Genomic DNA, 17,770 nt, shown 5'->3' with positions numbered 1-17,770 from the left:
ATAAAATTTGGATAAGTGGTTTTGACTATTTGATAGACAAGAAGTTTTGTTTTGTTTTGCCTTCATTCAGGTTATTGAGTTCGTTGTGCTGAAATCTGAAAATGCATATAATATTCCTAATTTCCGGTGCCGGGGTAGAGCTTGCAGAACAAATTTGCCATCCAACACTGCTTTTCGAGGATTTGGATTTCCCCAGGTCGCGGTGGTAGTCGAAACTTATATAACTGCTGTGGCATCTCAGTGTAACTTACCCCCTGAACAGGTAGGTAATCAGTCAGAATGCCCTAAAAAAATTTGACACCATGGGTTCAAATATGTATTGAGCACCCACGTACAGCATTATGTCATCTCCTAAGTAGATTCAAAGAAACAAAGTTCATCATCTAAATATCAGCTCTTGCTGTGTAACAAGTCAGTCACAAAACTTAGTAAATTAAAATGACCAATAGCACTTCTGATTCTGTGGATCAGCTGGGCACCTCTTCTGATCTGGGCAAGCTCAGCTGGAGTTTCATGGTCTAACATAGCTTCATTTGCACGCCTAGTGGTCACTGGGCTGATTGGTCTAGGGGGTATCTCAGCTGAGAAGGATCTCATCCTCAAGTGGTCTAGCCCAGATTAGTCCTCATAGTGATTCAGAGAATTCCCAAGAGTGGTAAGAACATGGCAAGCCTAATGCATAAGCACTTTTCAAGTCTCTGCCTATATTGTACCATTGGCCAGACAAGTCACATGGCCAATCCCAGAGTTGGTGTGAAGGCATGTGAGGGTGTGAATAGAGAGAGTGGAATGATTATGGCCATGTGTGCAAACATTCTGGCACAGTTCAAGATTTTGAGGAATTAATCTGAGAACAGTTAAGAATAAGGAAACACTGTGTAGGAGTTAAAGAATTTGAGGTCAGGAGAATTTTGTCTCAGCACTAACAAAACTTGTGAGAGTTCATAATAGTTGGGACCTACTCTTTCTTAGCGTTATTGTAAAGTTAACTGAGAGAATACCCTTAGCCCACAGCCTGGAGCATATGAAGTTTTCAATAGTAGTCTTTATTGTTATTATGATGATTGTTATCATCAAATTTATACATGTACACTTATACCTACATGTTCATAGCCATTTAAATAGTTGTTTCTTATTTTAGAAAGATTTTCTTCATATCAAGGATGTAACAAAAATGCATGCCTCACATAGGAAATAAGCATATATCCTTGAAATCCATTTTATTTTCTTGTCTTTCAGGTTAAAGAAATAAACATGTATAAGAGAATTAGCAAAACAGCCTATAAGCAGACATTTGATCCAGAGCCCTTGAGAAGATGCTGGAAAGAATGTCTGGAGAAATCTTCGTTCTCTGCTAGGAAATTGGCTGCTGAGGAATTTAACAAAAAGAATTACTGGAAGAAGAGGGGGCTTGCCGTGATCCCCATGAAATTTACCATTGGGATGCCCACAGCCTACTACAATCAGGTGGGTCTGAGCGGTATGTCTTCTCACCAAAAGCTCTTTTCCCCATGACTAGCTGTCTGAAAAAGGCAATCATGAGCAAGTAGGGATGTTCTCCTCCAAGGAGAAAAAGAAACAGGGCAGCTTCCTACACCAAGAAACAAGGTGGATTTGGCAAGTGTTGGCGACCACGGGTGTCAGAGCAGACCTGGTGCAACACAGTACCAGCGACCTCGGAAAGCAATCAATGGATTAAGTCGGGCTCAAGGGGGCCAAAGCCTTGGGCAGGGCCCAAACGCGAGTACTGGAGTATGTGGAAAAATTTCAAATCCATGAGAGAATTGGGGGAAATAAGAAGATTCCTTTCTCTCTTTCCTAATTTCTTAGTGACAGCAGGTCATTTGAAGACAGAGATTTAAAAAAAAAAAAAAGGAGAGGGAGAGAGAACAAACAGAGCTACCCCATTCACACAGAAGCTTGGAATTCCTATATTGAGGCTCATAACTACTGTGCCTCCTTCTTAATTTCACCTTAAACAGTTTTTCATGTCTTTTTTTTTTTGCTTTGAGCCTCATCAGTCTCTGAAATATTCTCATAACCAAATCCATGCAAAGGAAGGAATACAGGCCGCCTTCCTGGTGTGAATGAGGTGTGATCAAGCTGTCTCTTGCAGAAATGACCCTGGATACATGCGCTTCCTTAGAGTCCACTAACCAGTGAGGAGGTGGGAAGGAAAGCCAGGGGAGTTTGGAGCAGGTGTTCAGTCTTTCCCTCTGGTAGTATTTCTCAAGCCAGAATAACACACAGACCCCCTTTAAAGGAAAAAAATTCTTGTGGCCTCTCAATGGTAGCTTAAATTATTTCTTTTCAAGTTTTTTTAACTGTAGGTAACCACAAAATAAAGAAGATGCTTCTTATAGCTTTTATGCCTTTATAAAACACAAACAAATTTGGAAATTATATAAAAATAATACTATAAATGCCAGTAATATTCAAAACAGTAACAGTAACTTAATGTGGTGGGTTATGCTGCTTTTCTGGAACTAAATCCTCACTTACAAAATACTGGTGGTTCTGGCTGCTGTTACACAAAGCATTTTGAAGTCATAATGTAAATCATAATGTAATTGTAAAGGTCTGTGTAGTGTGTGATGACTCGCTGCCCGACTTCTTGTCTCTAATATGCCCCATCAATCAAAGTAGGTTATAGTCATTGTCATAAAATCTGACATGGGCTCTGAGAGCACGGGGCAGTACTTCTTGATACACGGTCATTTGTTGTTCTTGTTAGATTGTCATGAGGTGAAAACACAAAGTTTGAAAGTTACTGTAGAGAACTTGACGGTCCTGACAATGCAGTCGCAGACCCAGGAGACCTGGCATAGCTAAGCTAGTTGACATTTTGAATGTGTGGTGACAGGGCACAGGTGTCCACACGAGGGTAGAGGTCCCAAGGGGTAGAGGCAGGATGCTGGGCCAAGTGCACGAACAAATGACAGGGACTTCTGTAAAGAAAAATCCCAGTGGCCTGCAGAGCCCCGGACGTATCCCGGTGTCCTGCCTGCTGTCGTCCAAACCGGGAGCCACAGCACGGCCTGCAGACTCTTCCATCAGAACAGCCAGCCCGAGAGGGGCAGCACCAGTTCGTTCGAGGGAGGCAGTGGGGCGTGGGTGTGGGGGACACTGGGCTTGGGTCCTTAACTGCAAACCGGGCACCGGGGTTTGGCCACGTCTCCTCCCGGGTAGGCTTCTACCCCCTGCGTGCAAAGTGAAGAAGCTGGACTGAATCAGTATATCCCAAACCTGGCCAGTCATCAAAACCTCCTGGGAGTTTAAAAAAATGGGCATTTGAGCTCCAAGTCCAACCTACTCAACTGGAATTTCTAGAATGGTGTCCACAGCCCTCGCCCACCATGTTTCTAAAGGTCAGCAGCATTTGGAAACTATTAAAACAGCTCAGGTTTCTCCCAGCTCCTTTAGTATCCAGGGCAGGTTGTGCCTGGAAATTTACTTATACAGGTTCCATTTGTTTTAAAATTAATTTTCATCTTCAGGGAGGAAAGAATGATAGAGTTTTGTACAGATTGGAGCTTTGGAGAGGCAACGGCACAAGGCCTCCCGGAGGCAGGAAACTTGTAGGGCTGAAGATGAGTAACAATTCATGTCCCTGCATTGGTGGTTTTCACGTCTGGGGTTTATTGAAAGGGTTATCTGAGGCTACCTGTAATGGCTTTCTTCTCCAGTGTAAACAGTGAGAGCTTGGCTCATTGAAGCAAAGCTGTTCATCTGATAACCTCAGCTAAACTCGTGGCAAGATTTGGCCACAGCAGTTTCCAAACTGGTGTTACAATTATACCCCCAGGGTGCTGCTCTAGTCCACATCTATCTCGATGGTTCTGTCTTGGTGATTCATGGTGGCTGTGAATTGGGACAAGGCCTTCACACCAAAATGATTCAGGTGAGATTTGGGTCCATTTCCTCCATTGTGGAAGAGTAAAGAACCAGACAGCCAGTTCAATGGCTTTTTCCTTTTTGAGCAGGAAAAATAACATAATACTAAATGCAGGTCAATTGAAAGACTAATTTTGATTTCAGAAACACAAAAATGCAGCGCAGGTGAGGAAAGTGAGTATTAGAACTGAGGAGATACATTGTATTATTCTTTCTGTATACTAATGAACCGAGTTCGTGGGTCTTCTGAAAAATGTGATCTCACTATTCAAAGATAAAATATTTTTCAGTTTTATAGCAACTTTTCAAAGCAATCCTGTGTGAATTAAAAATCTTCATTAGAAATGACTATATTTAATAGAATGAGAAATTATGTTCTTAGAGTTCACAGTCTGCTTCGAAACTCCATGACTGGTCATTACGTGTGCTAATTCTAAGAAGGGTTTCTAATACTGTTGAAAGAGCAAGAGATTCTTTGCAATAGGAAAATGTTCCTTCTTTTTTAAAATATTCAATAATAATTTGTTGAATTTGAAATTTGAATCAAAAATGGAGGCTGAGGGGGACAGGTGGGCAAAGCCTGGCTCTCAGTGAGAAACAGAAGATTTTTTTTTTAAGGAGAGAACATTATTTAATAGTGTGCTTGGAATTAGGAAATCATGAAAATCCACAGGGGCTTCTTCGTATGCTTCTTTACAGTAAAACCCTTTTGACTGTAAAATGCCCCACGAAGGAAACAAAATCTGCTAAATTGTCTGTAAACCACGAGGAGAAGGTGAAACTAAAACAATAAGAACAGGACTTCAACCTTGCCTGCATGTGTCGTACTAAACTAGATGTGACCACCATACTGCCACACGGCTCCTGTGAAACTGATATAAAAGAAAACACAGAAAGATTCTCTGATTGGCCATATGTCTCTGAAAAACAATGTGTCTCTGCACATTGCCATTAAAATCTTCAAACTCATATAAATCTACGTATAAAACCCAAGATGCTCTCTTAAATGTCTGTCACTATAGGACAGGCAGGTTTTATACTCCGTTCAAAAAAGAATTAAAAGGTTTTTAACTTGTGGGGAGGGAGAATTAGAGTCAATGAAATCAATATTTTTCTTGGGCTTCCGGCAGGTGGCGAGTCGAGAACTAAACATCCCCGAGTCGTACATCCACCTGTCTGAGACGAGCACCATCACCGTGCCCAACACTATCTTCACAGCCGGGTCGCTGGGGACAGACATCTTCGGGAGGGCCGTGCAGGTGACTTTCCTTTCATTCCTTGTCACCCAATGACCATGCTAGAGGGGATCTTGTCTGGAGGGGAACGTGAAACTGATGCCAAGAGGAGTCAAGCAGCTGGTTCTAGAACACTCAGCTAACCACCAGCAGAGCCAAGACTCCAAGTGGGTCCAGCTCCCTCTGTGGGCTTCTTCTTCCCTCCCTTCAATGAAATCTATGCACAGTTTTTCTAATCACTCTAAGATAACTTAAAATCCATCAGTCACTTTCATTGGCAGAAATTATGTCACTTAAGTAATTTAAATGTCCAGTCCAAAATTCCAAAATGTACTTCAAATTGCAGTGTCTCTGTTACTCACCAGCTCAGGCTTGGAGGAAAAACACGTGGGCTTGGCTTCTCTCCATTTCCCTTGCTGCACTTTCTCCCCTCCCACCCCCACCTTCCTAGCCCGCATTTCAGATCTTTGTAAAGTCCAAGGAAGAGCAAGCACAAAGGTCAGAGGCATGATAGGTCTCACTTGGCTGGCATCAGTGTGATCTGGCCTGGTTACATCTGACTCCTTCCCTTGCAGATACCATGGTGAGCTCCTTAGAGAGTCCCTTCTGGGCAGCTCTGACCTGGGCAGTGCCTTTCCTGTGGCTTTAACCACTTGTGAGGGGCCTCAGACCACCCTCAAGCCCCAGACTACCTCCAGCCTCTTTCTACTGAGACACCTCCCCCCTTGCAGGAAACCCTGACACATGGCGTCCTTTTAAAATCTAGAGATTAGAAGTTACCAGGAGCTGGGGGGCGGGGTAATGGGAGTCATTTCTTAATGGTTATAGAGTTTCTATTTGGAGTGATGACAAAGTATTGGAAATAGTAGGGATGGTTGCACACACCAAAAAATATACATAGGAATAATATTGTTTTAAAAAGTCGGTGGGTAAATTTCAACTTACAACATGAAAACTTCATTTAGGACAATGCGAATATTGCTAGGCCACCTTTGAGACAAAATAAAATTCTTTATCTCAAGTCTAAAAATGTAGGAAATCTCAAAGTGGAGCTTTCCCACTCCCTGGCTTCCGTTGTCTGATTTGGGCTGAGCTGTGTCCAGCAGATTCAGAGAGAGCCAGCTGGGAGGAAAGGAGGACAGTTTGTCACCTGACTGCCCTTCAGACCTTCTGCAGCTCTGCAGTGGGCTTCCATGGTGGGTTGATTACTAAGAACTTTAGAGGCTTATCGCTTCCCAAGGCTCTAGATTATTTGTCAGTCAACTATCATTTCAGATTTTCAAAGGAGCCATATGGCAGAAGCTGAGACATCATTGGCTGCAAAGATGACAGTGGCTCCAGCCTTGATGTGAATAGACTGTCCATCAGCTGTAGAAAGTGGAGTTGTTAATTTCAGAACCCCAGAATTTTTTAAAAATCCCAAGTCATTTATACAGGAGTAAAGTCTGGGAAATGGCTGTAAAAGTGCCTGATAGGAAAATCCTGAATAAATTCAAATTAAAAGCAACAGTAAGTGGATTAGGTAAATCAATACACATTAGTACATTTATACAGAAATAGAGATTGACTAAGTATTAGATACCACAAAGCAAAGAGAGCAACAAGCAGAGAAATTTGACTTCATTTTGATCTCGTCTTTCTTCCTAATTTTGTCTTAAAATGGAGCCATTAAATACAGAGAATTCAATGAATTAGGGGGAAAAATTACCCCAGGCGGCATCTGCACCATAGATTCTACCCAGAACACCTGCACCTTTGAAGATCATCCGTCAGTGAGAGGACAGCACCGCCCTCCAGATGACCCTCTAGTGCCCCAGGCTGCTTCAGGCAGCCTCCCACTGTAGACTTGTGTTCAGAGGCAGACGCCATTCTGCAGGGACCCCAACTCAGAGGGTCCATATCGAGCTCTCTGAGTGGCTTTGAAGTGCCTCTCCCCGGGCTAGGCGTGCAGAAAGCTCTCCCTGCCCCTCCTCCCCAAGAAGGTGGGGATCCCAGCGAACCAACAAAATCCTCTCCCTGGTGCCAGCCTTTCGGTCCCTTCAGCGTCAACCCTTTGATACCACTGAGGTGGGCGAGGGACCGTGTGGCCACTCTCTGCATGACCTACTTAGGAGGTAGGGCATCTCCATTTGGAATGAGGGGCTATTTGCCAGCTACCGTACGGTCTCATCCTTTTGGGTCCTTAGCCTATAATAAGCCAGAAAAAAAAGGCCTTTAAAATCCTTCAATAAATAATGAATTATTAAATAGTAATAAGGAAGAAGAAAGAAAAGCAATGGCAGGTGCCATGAATCAAAATAAAGGAAGTTGTGGAAAGAGAAAGTGAGTGTTGGGGTGTCCATCTCAGGCAGCAGGAAAATCATAGGAGGCACTGAGTAGGGGTCCCCGCGCCTGGTCCTGACGGCAGCCGGGAGGGAAGCCCCGTGGGAGCGAGGCCGGAGAAGAGGCGAGAGCGGCTGAGGGGTGAGGCTGGGTGTGCGTGCTCACTGCTGACGCTGGATGAGGATAGAAGAGGGAACATTGCACTACTCTCTCTACTTCTGTGTATTTTGTAATTTTCTATAATGCAGAGGAAGCTGGAAAAATTAGCAACTGGCATTTGGAGCTTTTGGCATTTGGATAGGGGGAGGCGTGACTCTCTCAAGGAATATAAGGTGAGAGAATCCTCCAGACAAAAAGAGGAGCTCAGGAGGTCACAGAATAATGGCAAGTGTCCTCTGCCATAGCTCACTCTCTTAAAGGGTTTCCTGTTGAGTGTAAAGTTATGCACAGGAGTATGCGTTCAGGGCACCATACAGGAACCACAGCTCACCTTTGGACAGGCGGGAACTCTGTGACTGAGGTTGCCTAGATGTGGCACTCTTAATGAAGTCAGCATTGAGACTGAATGAGCCAGCAAAGACAGATATATGAAAGTAAGGATCTCCCTAATACATGAGAAGCCAGAGGCCATTTCCCAAAGAAGGGATGATAGAAAGGAAGGAACAGAAACCAGGAGAGGGTGTGAGGGGTGTTCTGGGGCTGAGATGAATAACTAAGGGCACACATGTAAATAGATTTATATTTGAATTAAGAGTGGAAACCAAACTGGGGCCCACTGACACCCAGGGGTCAGCAGGAGTAATCTCAGGGTCTAAGATTTCACCTCAATAATTTTTATTTTCATTTCAATGATAATCTTTGAAAAATTAAAACAAGCACATTTTTCATCACTTTATAAGTGAAGTATTGCCATGAGATGTCTTTGCCCACATTTGGGACCAAGGCAAGAAGAAAAGAGCAGAGTTGGACTTGATACATAAGTGACGTTTTCTTGCCCACTGAAGAGCCGGTGATGGCAAGGTATAAAGTGCATATGAAAATCCTCAGCAATTTAATTAGAAGAGTAGAGAGAAAATTGATCCATCAGGCGGCATGCATTAAGCACCCAACTCTAAAGTGTGTGCCTCAGTAGTGTTCCCCACATTCCAAGCAGCAATTTAGTTTCAGAAAAACAACATCAATCCACTAAATCAGTGTTACTTTGAATTTTTATTGCTATATAGATTGATTTGCATGTTCTGTCATTTTATTTGTGCTTTAGAGTTACAAAACAACTATAAAGGAACTCTAAGGAGACTCTAGCTTTATGTTAATATGTGTTTAAACAATAGTATAATAAAATAATTTTAAGCCAACACTGCAGGATCCACAAAGATATTTGTTTCCCCTAGAGGGGTTCCATTCATTACTCAAGTTTACAAGACACTGCCCAGAGGACTAAGAAGCAAATTCACAAAACTGGCAGTCTATATTTGAATTGATTTAAATAATTACCGTTTTGCTATCCCCTGTGCTTTTCATTTCTAATGTCATTTCAAATATTTATTTTTAGAACGCCTGCCAAATCCTAATGGCCCGTCTTCAGCCAGTCATCAGGAAAAACCCTAAGGGAACATGGGAGGAATGGGTGAGTGTCATCCCTGCCAGGGAAAGGCAGACTCACTGAGATGGGTCAAATCCTGAGTGCATGGACTGATCCGGGGGCCCATTCAAGAAGCAAAGCACTTACTAACATTTACTTCTGCTTTTCCGAAAGAGTAAAAAGCGATGTCTGTGGTCATTGAAACATGACCTTATTTCAGAGCCTAATTTCTCACGGAGCATGATAACAGCACAGGCTCCAAAGTGAAACACCCCCCTGGCATTGCTGCCCCTGCTCTGTCACTGCTGGCTCTGAGGGACAACTACCCACTCTGTGCCTCTGGTCCTTGGTTTTCTCACCAGACCGATGGAGATGATAGCAGTCCTGATATCAAAGGGTTACTCCATTTTTAATAATAATTACCATCATTATTATTACTACCATTCGTATTATCATTCCCAGCCCTACCCAGTGTACTCCAGCAGGGAAGCTGACATAATTTACTGAGACAGCCAGTTGAATTATTTGGTAAAAATACACGCTTATATACATGCATGCATATACACACGTACGTATGTGTGTATACATCTGCATATACATATATACATACCTGTGCTCACACCTAATGTACATAAGTACATGAATGTGGCCTAGCCAGTTTTCTAACTTAAAAAACCAAAAAGGATGAAAAAAATAATAAACTTTATACTGCAGTCTCAAAATACAGAGGGTCCCAGAGCACAGCTAGCAGCTGCCTGGAAACACCTTGCTTGAAAAGCGTGACCTGTGGCTCGTACAGGCATAAGTCTGGCTCGAGGAGAATGTGGGTGCAGAGCTTGGTGCAAACAAGAGAAGGCAAGCCCCTCACGGAAGGCCTTTTTCATTACTTTCCCCAAACTTAACATTTCTTTGTAACCAATCATCTCTTTCAGATTGCAAAAGCCTTCACAGAATCCATCAGTCTCTCAGCTACTGGATATTTCAAGTAAAAGACGTTTTTACTTTGGTTTAGATTACACTTGGGCAGGGCTGGTGTGGGCTCACCAGTCTGAAGAGATGCCGGGAGAGCAGTGCAGCTCCGCCGGGCCGGTGCTAACCCTCGGTCCTGGGTCATGCGGTGGGGAGTCAGGGATCGGAGAGGGCCAGGGACTTCTTGCGACCACAGCTGTTTACAAGCCAGGAGGGACACCATAGCCACCGACAGACTCTCTGACCCACCCCAGGCACTGCGTGCTGCAGGGCAGGGGTCAGACACCAGTGGGCCTTCTCCCCTGTGCACGGTGGTTCTCTTGCAATTCTGATCACCACGCCCCCCTGCAGGAGAAGGGGAGCGATGTCTCCAGACGTGGGGTGGGTGCTCTGTGCAGGGACCCAGGCTACAGCAGGCAGTCAGTCCACGAGTGGGGAAAATGCCTTTTCTTTTCATTCCCGATTTCTCTTCTCAGAGGCTACCAGACAAATATGGACTGGGAGAAGGAGGAAGGTGACGCCTACCCGTATTACGTTTATGGCGCAGCCTGTTCTGAGGTTGAAGTCGACTGTCTGACGGGGGCTCATAAGGTGAATAGCGACATTTGTGTTCACCCTCACAAATACTGTGTTCTACAGTGTAAACCAGCTGATCTTCCCTGTGGAAGAACCAGGGACAGATAAGTAATTTTAGTAAAGGTTGACTTTGAGTAAATAACATCTTCCATTATATATTTTTCTCTCGGTGCAGCTCCTTAGGACTGACATCTTCATGGATGCTGCTTTCAGCATAAACCCAGCCCTGGACATTGGACAGGTGCGTGATACCAGAACCACCCCAACGGGGGCTTTCGGTGGGTTCCCTTCAGACTGTTATTTCCCAGAGTCCTCTAAGTGTTGTTTACACCTGGTGCAAGTATTCTGCAATATATAGTGTATATTACACACACATATTGGAAGAAGAGGCAAGAAAAAGTTAACAGCAGTTGTCTTTGCATGGCAGGAATATGTGCGATTTATCCTGCTTTATAATTCTCTGTGCTTTCTAATTTTTCTTCAGTGAATATTAATATGTTCAGAATTAGGGAACATTATATAAACATACAGTAATAAAGTTACAACAATATTCATAGTAATATTGAATTTAATTAGACCACAATGTGGAGAAATACAAGGGAAAAAGAAGTGTTAGAACAGTTTTTCCCCTCTTACTGAATTTCTGATTTTTATCTCACAAAAATATAAAATTAACACAGCCAAAGTCTTTTTAAATTTCGAGTTAAAACTTTTCCAGCTGTCAGTGTAGCTTTGCTCTTTTTCTAGCCTGTTACTCACAGTGGGTTCCTACAGACCAGCTGCATCAGCCCATCGCAGACTTACACAAGCAGCGCCAGAGGGTCAGCTGGTGCTCGGTCCACACCTGACTAGCAATCTGGACTGGCTGAGCAGCTTGGCATCAACCCGACAGACCTGTGGCGCTTTCCTGTGCCAATGGCCTCCTGCTGTCCTAAGTCCTAGGGGACTGGTCTATCTAGACTGCTTGCTGTGTTTTATAAGGAACAGATGGGCCCCTCGGTATTTCTCAAAATGTGGTCCTCAAATCTGCAACAGAAGCACCTTTAGTGTTTATTGGAAATGAGGATTCCTGGCCCACCCAGGCCCAGACTTGCTACATCATATCTTTGCTAGGCTGAGACTTGGAATCTGCACGTTTAACCTGCCCTTGAAATTCATCGCAAGCCTTTAAGGTTTGAGAACCACAGCTAGCCCCAGGTCCCGTCTCCCCTTCCCCCTTCTTTCCCCTCCTCCCAGCTCATTCCTGCCTCTTTATTGCTTAAGCAGAGGCAAAAAAGGAGATGTCATGATCAGGAAAATCCTACATTTGTCCCATGGGAAAAGGAAAGAAAACCAAAAGTGGATTAGACTGAACTCTTGGAATTTGATCTTTTCCTTTACAGACAAGCATTTGGAAATATCCAAACTTATCATTTAAATTTGTTTGCCTTATTATTTAATTTTATATTTCAATAAAATGCAGACTGTAACTCTCCAATTTTTTTAACCTCTAGGCAGACACCCTTTTTAAACGAGACCCTCTTTTTCCTAAGAGCATAATCGTTTATAAACAGAACACAACATGGCTTCTAATAAAAAATATTTAACTTAATAATATTCCAGCCCACCTTGTTTAACATTGATCTACTCTCTGTAGTAATTTATAAAGGAAAGTAATGAAAGCTAGAAATTATAATAAATACAGTTTCCTGGCTCCATTTATTCTAGTTCATGTTTCTTTAATGTTATCTTCTTTTTTTATCTAATTCAACAGACATGTATTGAGAATTCATGTTCCAGGCACCATGCTAAGAACAGAAAACGGGAAGGCCAGGACTCGATGTACTTATAAACTAGCCAGAGAGAGTGAAGCAAGAGCAAGAGCAAGAGCAAGAGAGTAGACAGGGGACACTCCCTCAGAGCCACCACGATGGGGGAGTGCATTCAAGATGCAGTGAGCCTGGAAGTGGCAGTTTCTAAATCCACCCAGGGGTGGTGGGAGGACCCAAAAGGCTCCATTTTCAGTCACCCTGGAATACTTATTCAACCAATATTATATATTTATCAGCTGAAATTTCTGCCTGCAGGTTGAAGGAGCATTTATCCAAGGCATGGGACTATACACCATAGAAGAACTGAAATACTCCCCAGAGGGTGTGCTTTATTCTCGGAGTCCAGATGACTACAAAATTCCCACCGTCACTGAAATCCCCGAAGAGTTCCACGTCACTTTGGTGCGTTCCCGAAATCCCATCGCCATCTATTCATCCAAGGTAAGAGCTCAGGATGTCTGCGTTAGTCTGCTAGGGCCGCTGTAACAAAACACCGCAACGGGGCTGCTTAAACAGCAGAGATATGTTTTCTCACAGTCCTGGAGGCTGGAAGTCCGAGATGAGACCTCATTTCTTTTGAAGCCTCTCTTTGGCTTGCAGATGGCCACCTTCACACCGTGTCCCCATGTGATCCTGTGTGTGCTCAAGCCTGATGTCTCTGTGTGTCCTAACATTTTTTTCCTCATAAGGACACTGGTCATGTTGGATTGGAGCCTACCCTAAAGACCTCATTTCCACTCAGTTACCTCTTTAAAGACCTTATCTCCAAATACGGTCACACTCTGGGTGCTGAGGGCCAGGACTTCAACATATGAATTTGAAGGACACAATCCAGGCCATAAAACCTACTCCTTTAAGAAATAGTGAAACAGTCCCCTGAATTTGTTTGCTCCTTGGAATTGCAAATCCCAAAAGGAGAAGAGAAAAGCAATCATTCACTGACTTCAGAAGCCCAAGTAAGGTCTTCACTCTTGGGAGATTATGAAACAACTTTAAATCAAACAAGAAGGGTCAAGGAGGAGTCACACATCTTGGGTCATTAGGCTGAGTGCCATCATGAAACAAAACTGAAGCTGGAGGCAAATTTCACTGGCTCAGAGCCTTCTCTTCTGCAACCTTCCCATGTCCTCCAGACTCAATTCTTTCTTTCTCATGCTGCCTCTCCCCACACCCTCCCCAAGTCAGAATGGACTTTCACACACGTTTCTCACTGATCATTTGTTCTGAGGTGTTAATGGCCACTGATACAAGAGGTGTTGACCCCACGCTAGGCTCTCACTGACCCATAAAGACTTTATGGCAAGGTTTCTATAAAAACACCACTTTTCCAACTTAAGTTCTATTCTGAGCCACATCTGCCCAGACAAATGGCAACTTAAACCTCAGGATTTCAGAGAATTTTCTCTCTTTCTTAGGAATAGGTCAAGGTTGGGAGGAAGGTGAGATTTCCTGTCTGAATGGCTTCTCTCTCCACTTCTGCACCAGGCTTTGGCCAGGGAGTCTCTAAAGACTATCCTGACACAGGGCACGACCCTGACTCTTGGGGTCTGGCCACCTCTCTGCTCTCACCCACTCCTCCTCTCCTCAGAGGAAACCCCTCCTTCCACCAGCTCCACCTAGTGAAAACCCCAGCCTAGGAGAGCCAGGTACATAAACTACGTGGGCCCTTTGTCCCATCTCTCCACTAAGGCCCTGGACACAGATCAAGAGCCAGACTACTCTGAATAAAGAAAGAAGGAAAAGCAGTACAAAGGAGCACTGCTGAACTGTTCAAAATATAATGCCACCACACTGTTCATTCAAAAGCACCCAGCACACATCAGGGAACATCAGGGAAGTTAACACACGTGAAAACTTCAACAGTTCACCCTCCAGAGCCAACCACCTCACTGTCTTTCAAGTTCAGCTACAAAGATTGTGGTTGTTTTGTTGGTTTTGAGTTAAATGCAAATGGTCTGGAGCCCAAGTTGGAGTATCCTAGCGGGCACTGAGGGTTTCTGTCTCCAGGACTTTACCTGGGGTGTGGGCAGGGGCGGGCCCAGGGACAGGAGCTGCTATCCTGATGTCCTGGGGCATTTTCTTGAGCTACTCTGAGGAAGACTCCACACATGGCATGGGCATGGGGGGGATTTGATTCTGGTAATTCTGATGCATTCCACTCGGAGGGTTATAAAGCCAGGAGAGATGAGTGTGTGTGTGTGTGTGAGCATGTATATGTATGAACACAAATCAGTCCTAAAAGAACCACGAGTTTCTGACAGTCTTTCACCCTCCTTCTCAGGGGTTGGGTGAGGCTGGAATGTTCATGGGATCCTCCGTGTTGTTTGCCATATATGATGCAGTGGCCGCTGCCCGCAGAGAGAGGGGGCTGACCAAGACCTTCACCCTGCATAGTCCAGCAACTCCTGAGTTGATTAGGATGACTTGTGTGGATCAGTTTACCGACATGGTAAGGCTGTTGTAACCACCCCTTACATGGACTGTCAGGTTCTTAGTATGGATTTGATAACCATGAAAAAATTACAGGGCAGCTCCATCTTTTCCAATGAAAATTCTCATTCTGCCTCCACTTGCTACTTCCTATATGCTTCAAACTGCAAACACAACCACAAAGTAAGTGCCCCTCTTCAATTGATGGTTTAATTGTTTCAGACCCCAAAGAAAAGCACACTTAATTGAGCCAGTGCTCAGAGCAAGCAGGCATGGTAGGTTACTTCTTTAAACTTTTTGTCAAGATAGAGTTGATGTGGTATTTTAATTAACTCAATCACTATATTAGATTAAATAGATATCTGAGATGGTCAGTTATTCAGAAAGTATTGTTAAGCAAACTAATAAAAATAATTTAAAGGAAAATATCAAGTTTCTAAGCACACTTTGATATGCCTTGTAATCACACACTATGGAACACAGTTCAATATACCAGCTGCTAAAAATATATCTAGAACTATCATCAGAGACTATTCTTATATTGAACTGAGTACTGCAGCCCTAAATGAGTCTCTGGCATAAAATTAGATTGCACTTTATGCCTCCAAAATTACAGGGCTTCTGGGTAAGATGCATCTTGTCCCAAACATAAGAAGTTTATGAGGATAAGGAGATTTATGACTCAAAGATTGAGTGAAAAATTAAAATTGTGTAATTGTGATGAGAATAAAATGGATATTGACTTATTGTTTTTTAAAAAACAATTTTTCTTCTGAATCACTTCTTTTCTCATATGACTACATTTTATTAATAACTTTCTTTTGATCTTTTTTAGATTCCCAGGGATGATCCTTCAACATTTACACCTTGGTCCATCCGTGTGTCTTAATCCTATATTTTCCTCAGAAAATGAATGAATACAAGATTGATCTTAAAATTTTCAAACCCTAGCAACATATAGGTTGGCCCCCAATTGTCATGGATAATTCTAGCATCTTTTAATTATTCTCTGTGGTTTAAGTCATTGCATGATTACGTTTTAGGATGCACATTTTCCCCAAAAGGTATAAAGAAGCTTAGACTCAAAAATTCTTCCTTTCATTTGCATTATCCCGAAGATCTACAGCATTATGGTTTTAAAATATGGTGGAGTTTCATTACCTTGGAACAACTCAAGGGAGGCTGCTTGTACTTTGTTCCACAGAAATCTGCTTACCTTCAAACCGTCCACCCCAAAAACTCTCAGGATTGCATTCCCCAAAGCCAGTGGTGTGCTGGTAATAACCAGCTCCCCTGGAAAAATCCATGACTTATGGTGTTTGACAGTTTCCATGGAGTAAATACTCTCACACTGGCCAACTCCAAGTCACTGACGTGAGGTCTCTGAACGTAGAGTTGGAAGAGATGCTCGAAATCAACCCTCATGGTCCCCAGCACTGCAAGCCCACCACGACCCTAGGGTTCCTGCCGCTTCTGTGCAGCCTGTTCAGATGAGGCTTAGAGAAGAAAACCATCCAGAGCCTCCAGCTGGTCCTCATCTGCCGTGAGCCACACACTTGGTACAGCATCTTCCCTGTCTGGGAAACCACACGGAGTGAAACAGCTATCTGAAATCACTCTGGTGTGCCTTGCTTTGGCTCAGTGTCTGAAGGGTAAAATCAGCACCACCCTCCTTTTGCCACATCAAAGGGATGCAAACTCCTCAGGCTTCTTTTCCAGTTATTTCCTAGCTATTTTACATCGCATTTTCTCAGGGGAAGGCAGTCTTACACCAGAAAAGATGTTCAGGCTCCTGTAAGGTTTAAAAACACAAATAAACTAAATCATTTGTTGAGATCTGTGTGCTAGATATTAAAGCTCTGCATTGATTAATAATAATTTTGTGGTGCAGGAATAAGTGTGTAGCCATTGTTTATGTGTGTGTGAAAGAAACCAGGTTGGAAGAAGAGAAGGCTGGGAGTAGAAAGGAAAGGCCTCTTTCCCGAGGAAAGGCTCACAAGTCAATGTCTCTTATTCTAAGAGAAGTGTGTGTGTGTGTGTGTGTGTGTTTACATATATCTTTAAATGTCTGTTTGAATTCACCTAGTAATCTAGATTGCCTGGAACCCAGCCCACAAAAACTCTATGCCAGACAGAACAGTAAAAATAGGGTATATTTTTCTAGCAGTAAAATAGGAAGACACATTAATCACAAACATAAATTAATTTTAAAAGTATTATGCTTCATAGACTGTGTAGGCAAGGCCTCTGATAACAGAAATTGAATTTTCACTAAATAAGTCTGATCACTTCAGTAGTATTTCATTAACTTGGACAATTGGGGTTAGAGAAGAATTTAAAATAATAGTACATTTTAGGAATAACAGGTTTCAAACATAAGATTGCTATTCTAATGCCTTTAAAATTTGACAATTTATAGTGTCTTGTATTATAAAACTAACCTATATTACTAATTTAGATAAATATTGTTATTGTCTGTTTAATTTTAAATGTTATTACAGTAATAGTTGTGCTACAAGCGTAAGAGATGATCTTTTTATTTTGAGGGGAGGTAATTAGGTTTTAATTAATTTATTTATTTCCAGTAGTGGTACTGGGGATTGAACCCAGGACTTTGTGCATGCTAAGCACACACTCTACCACTGAGATGCTCTTTTTAACCAGTGGACCCAGTAAATGGCCAAGCACCCTTTTGATAATAAAAGCACGTGGTCATTATTAATTCTGGGCACAACTGTGCTTGTTACTCATAGAAACTTACCCTCTCTGTTTAATTGTGGGCTCAATAAAAGTTTGTCAGAAGAGAACATGTGGCAGGTGCTACCCTTGCTGTAGTTTGTCCTTTCAACTTAAAGGATCCACAGGGTCTAGGCTGTTACTTCTCCCAGACCAAAAGTTTATGACAGAACAGTTTTGCACCTTCTTAGAAAACACTGGAGAAACGGAGTTGA

The 17,770-nt window shown here is 42.9% G+C and overlaps 1 protein-coding gene across 2 annotated transcripts in view; it reads left to right on the top strand.

Moving 5' to 3' along the window:
* The window catches only part of LOC102539001 (aldehyde oxidase 4-like), a 58,231-nt gene extending 41,576 nt beyond the window's left edge, over nucleotides 1-16,655 (top strand). For both annotated transcript variants that reach the window (XM_031678090.2, XM_072961505.1), the window contains exons 25-35: nucleotides 71-262; nucleotides 1,240-1,467; nucleotides 3,806-3,901; nucleotides 5,025-5,153; nucleotides 9,004-9,078; nucleotides 9,966-10,018; nucleotides 10,479-10,593; nucleotides 10,754-10,819; nucleotides 12,645-12,830; nucleotides 14,671-14,838; nucleotides 15,655-16,655. In XM_031678090.2, coding sequence (XP_031533950.1) covers nucleotides 71-262; nucleotides 1,240-1,467; nucleotides 3,806-3,901; nucleotides 5,025-5,153; nucleotides 9,004-9,078; nucleotides 9,966-10,018; nucleotides 10,479-10,593; nucleotides 10,754-10,819; nucleotides 12,645-12,830; nucleotides 14,671-14,838; nucleotides 15,655-15,708 — 1,362 coding nt within the window. In that variant the 3' untranslated portion in view covers nucleotides 15,709-16,655. The remainder of the gene's footprint in view (nucleotides 1-70; nucleotides 263-1,239; nucleotides 1,468-3,805; nucleotides 3,902-5,024; nucleotides 5,154-9,003; nucleotides 9,079-9,965; nucleotides 10,019-10,478; nucleotides 10,594-10,753; nucleotides 10,820-12,644; nucleotides 12,831-14,670; nucleotides 14,839-15,654) is intronic.
* Nucleotides 16,656-17,770: the final 1,115 nt, after the last annotated feature.

This window comes from Vicugna pacos, chromosome 5 (assembly GCF_048564905.1).
Source record: "Vicugna pacos chromosome 5, VicPac4, whole genome shotgun sequence".
NCBI lineage: Eukaryota > Metazoa > Chordata > Mammalia > Artiodactyla > Camelidae > Vicugna > Vicugna pacos.
Note: the sequence above shows the minus strand (reverse complement) of the source record. Positions and strands in the feature narration are given on the sequence as shown.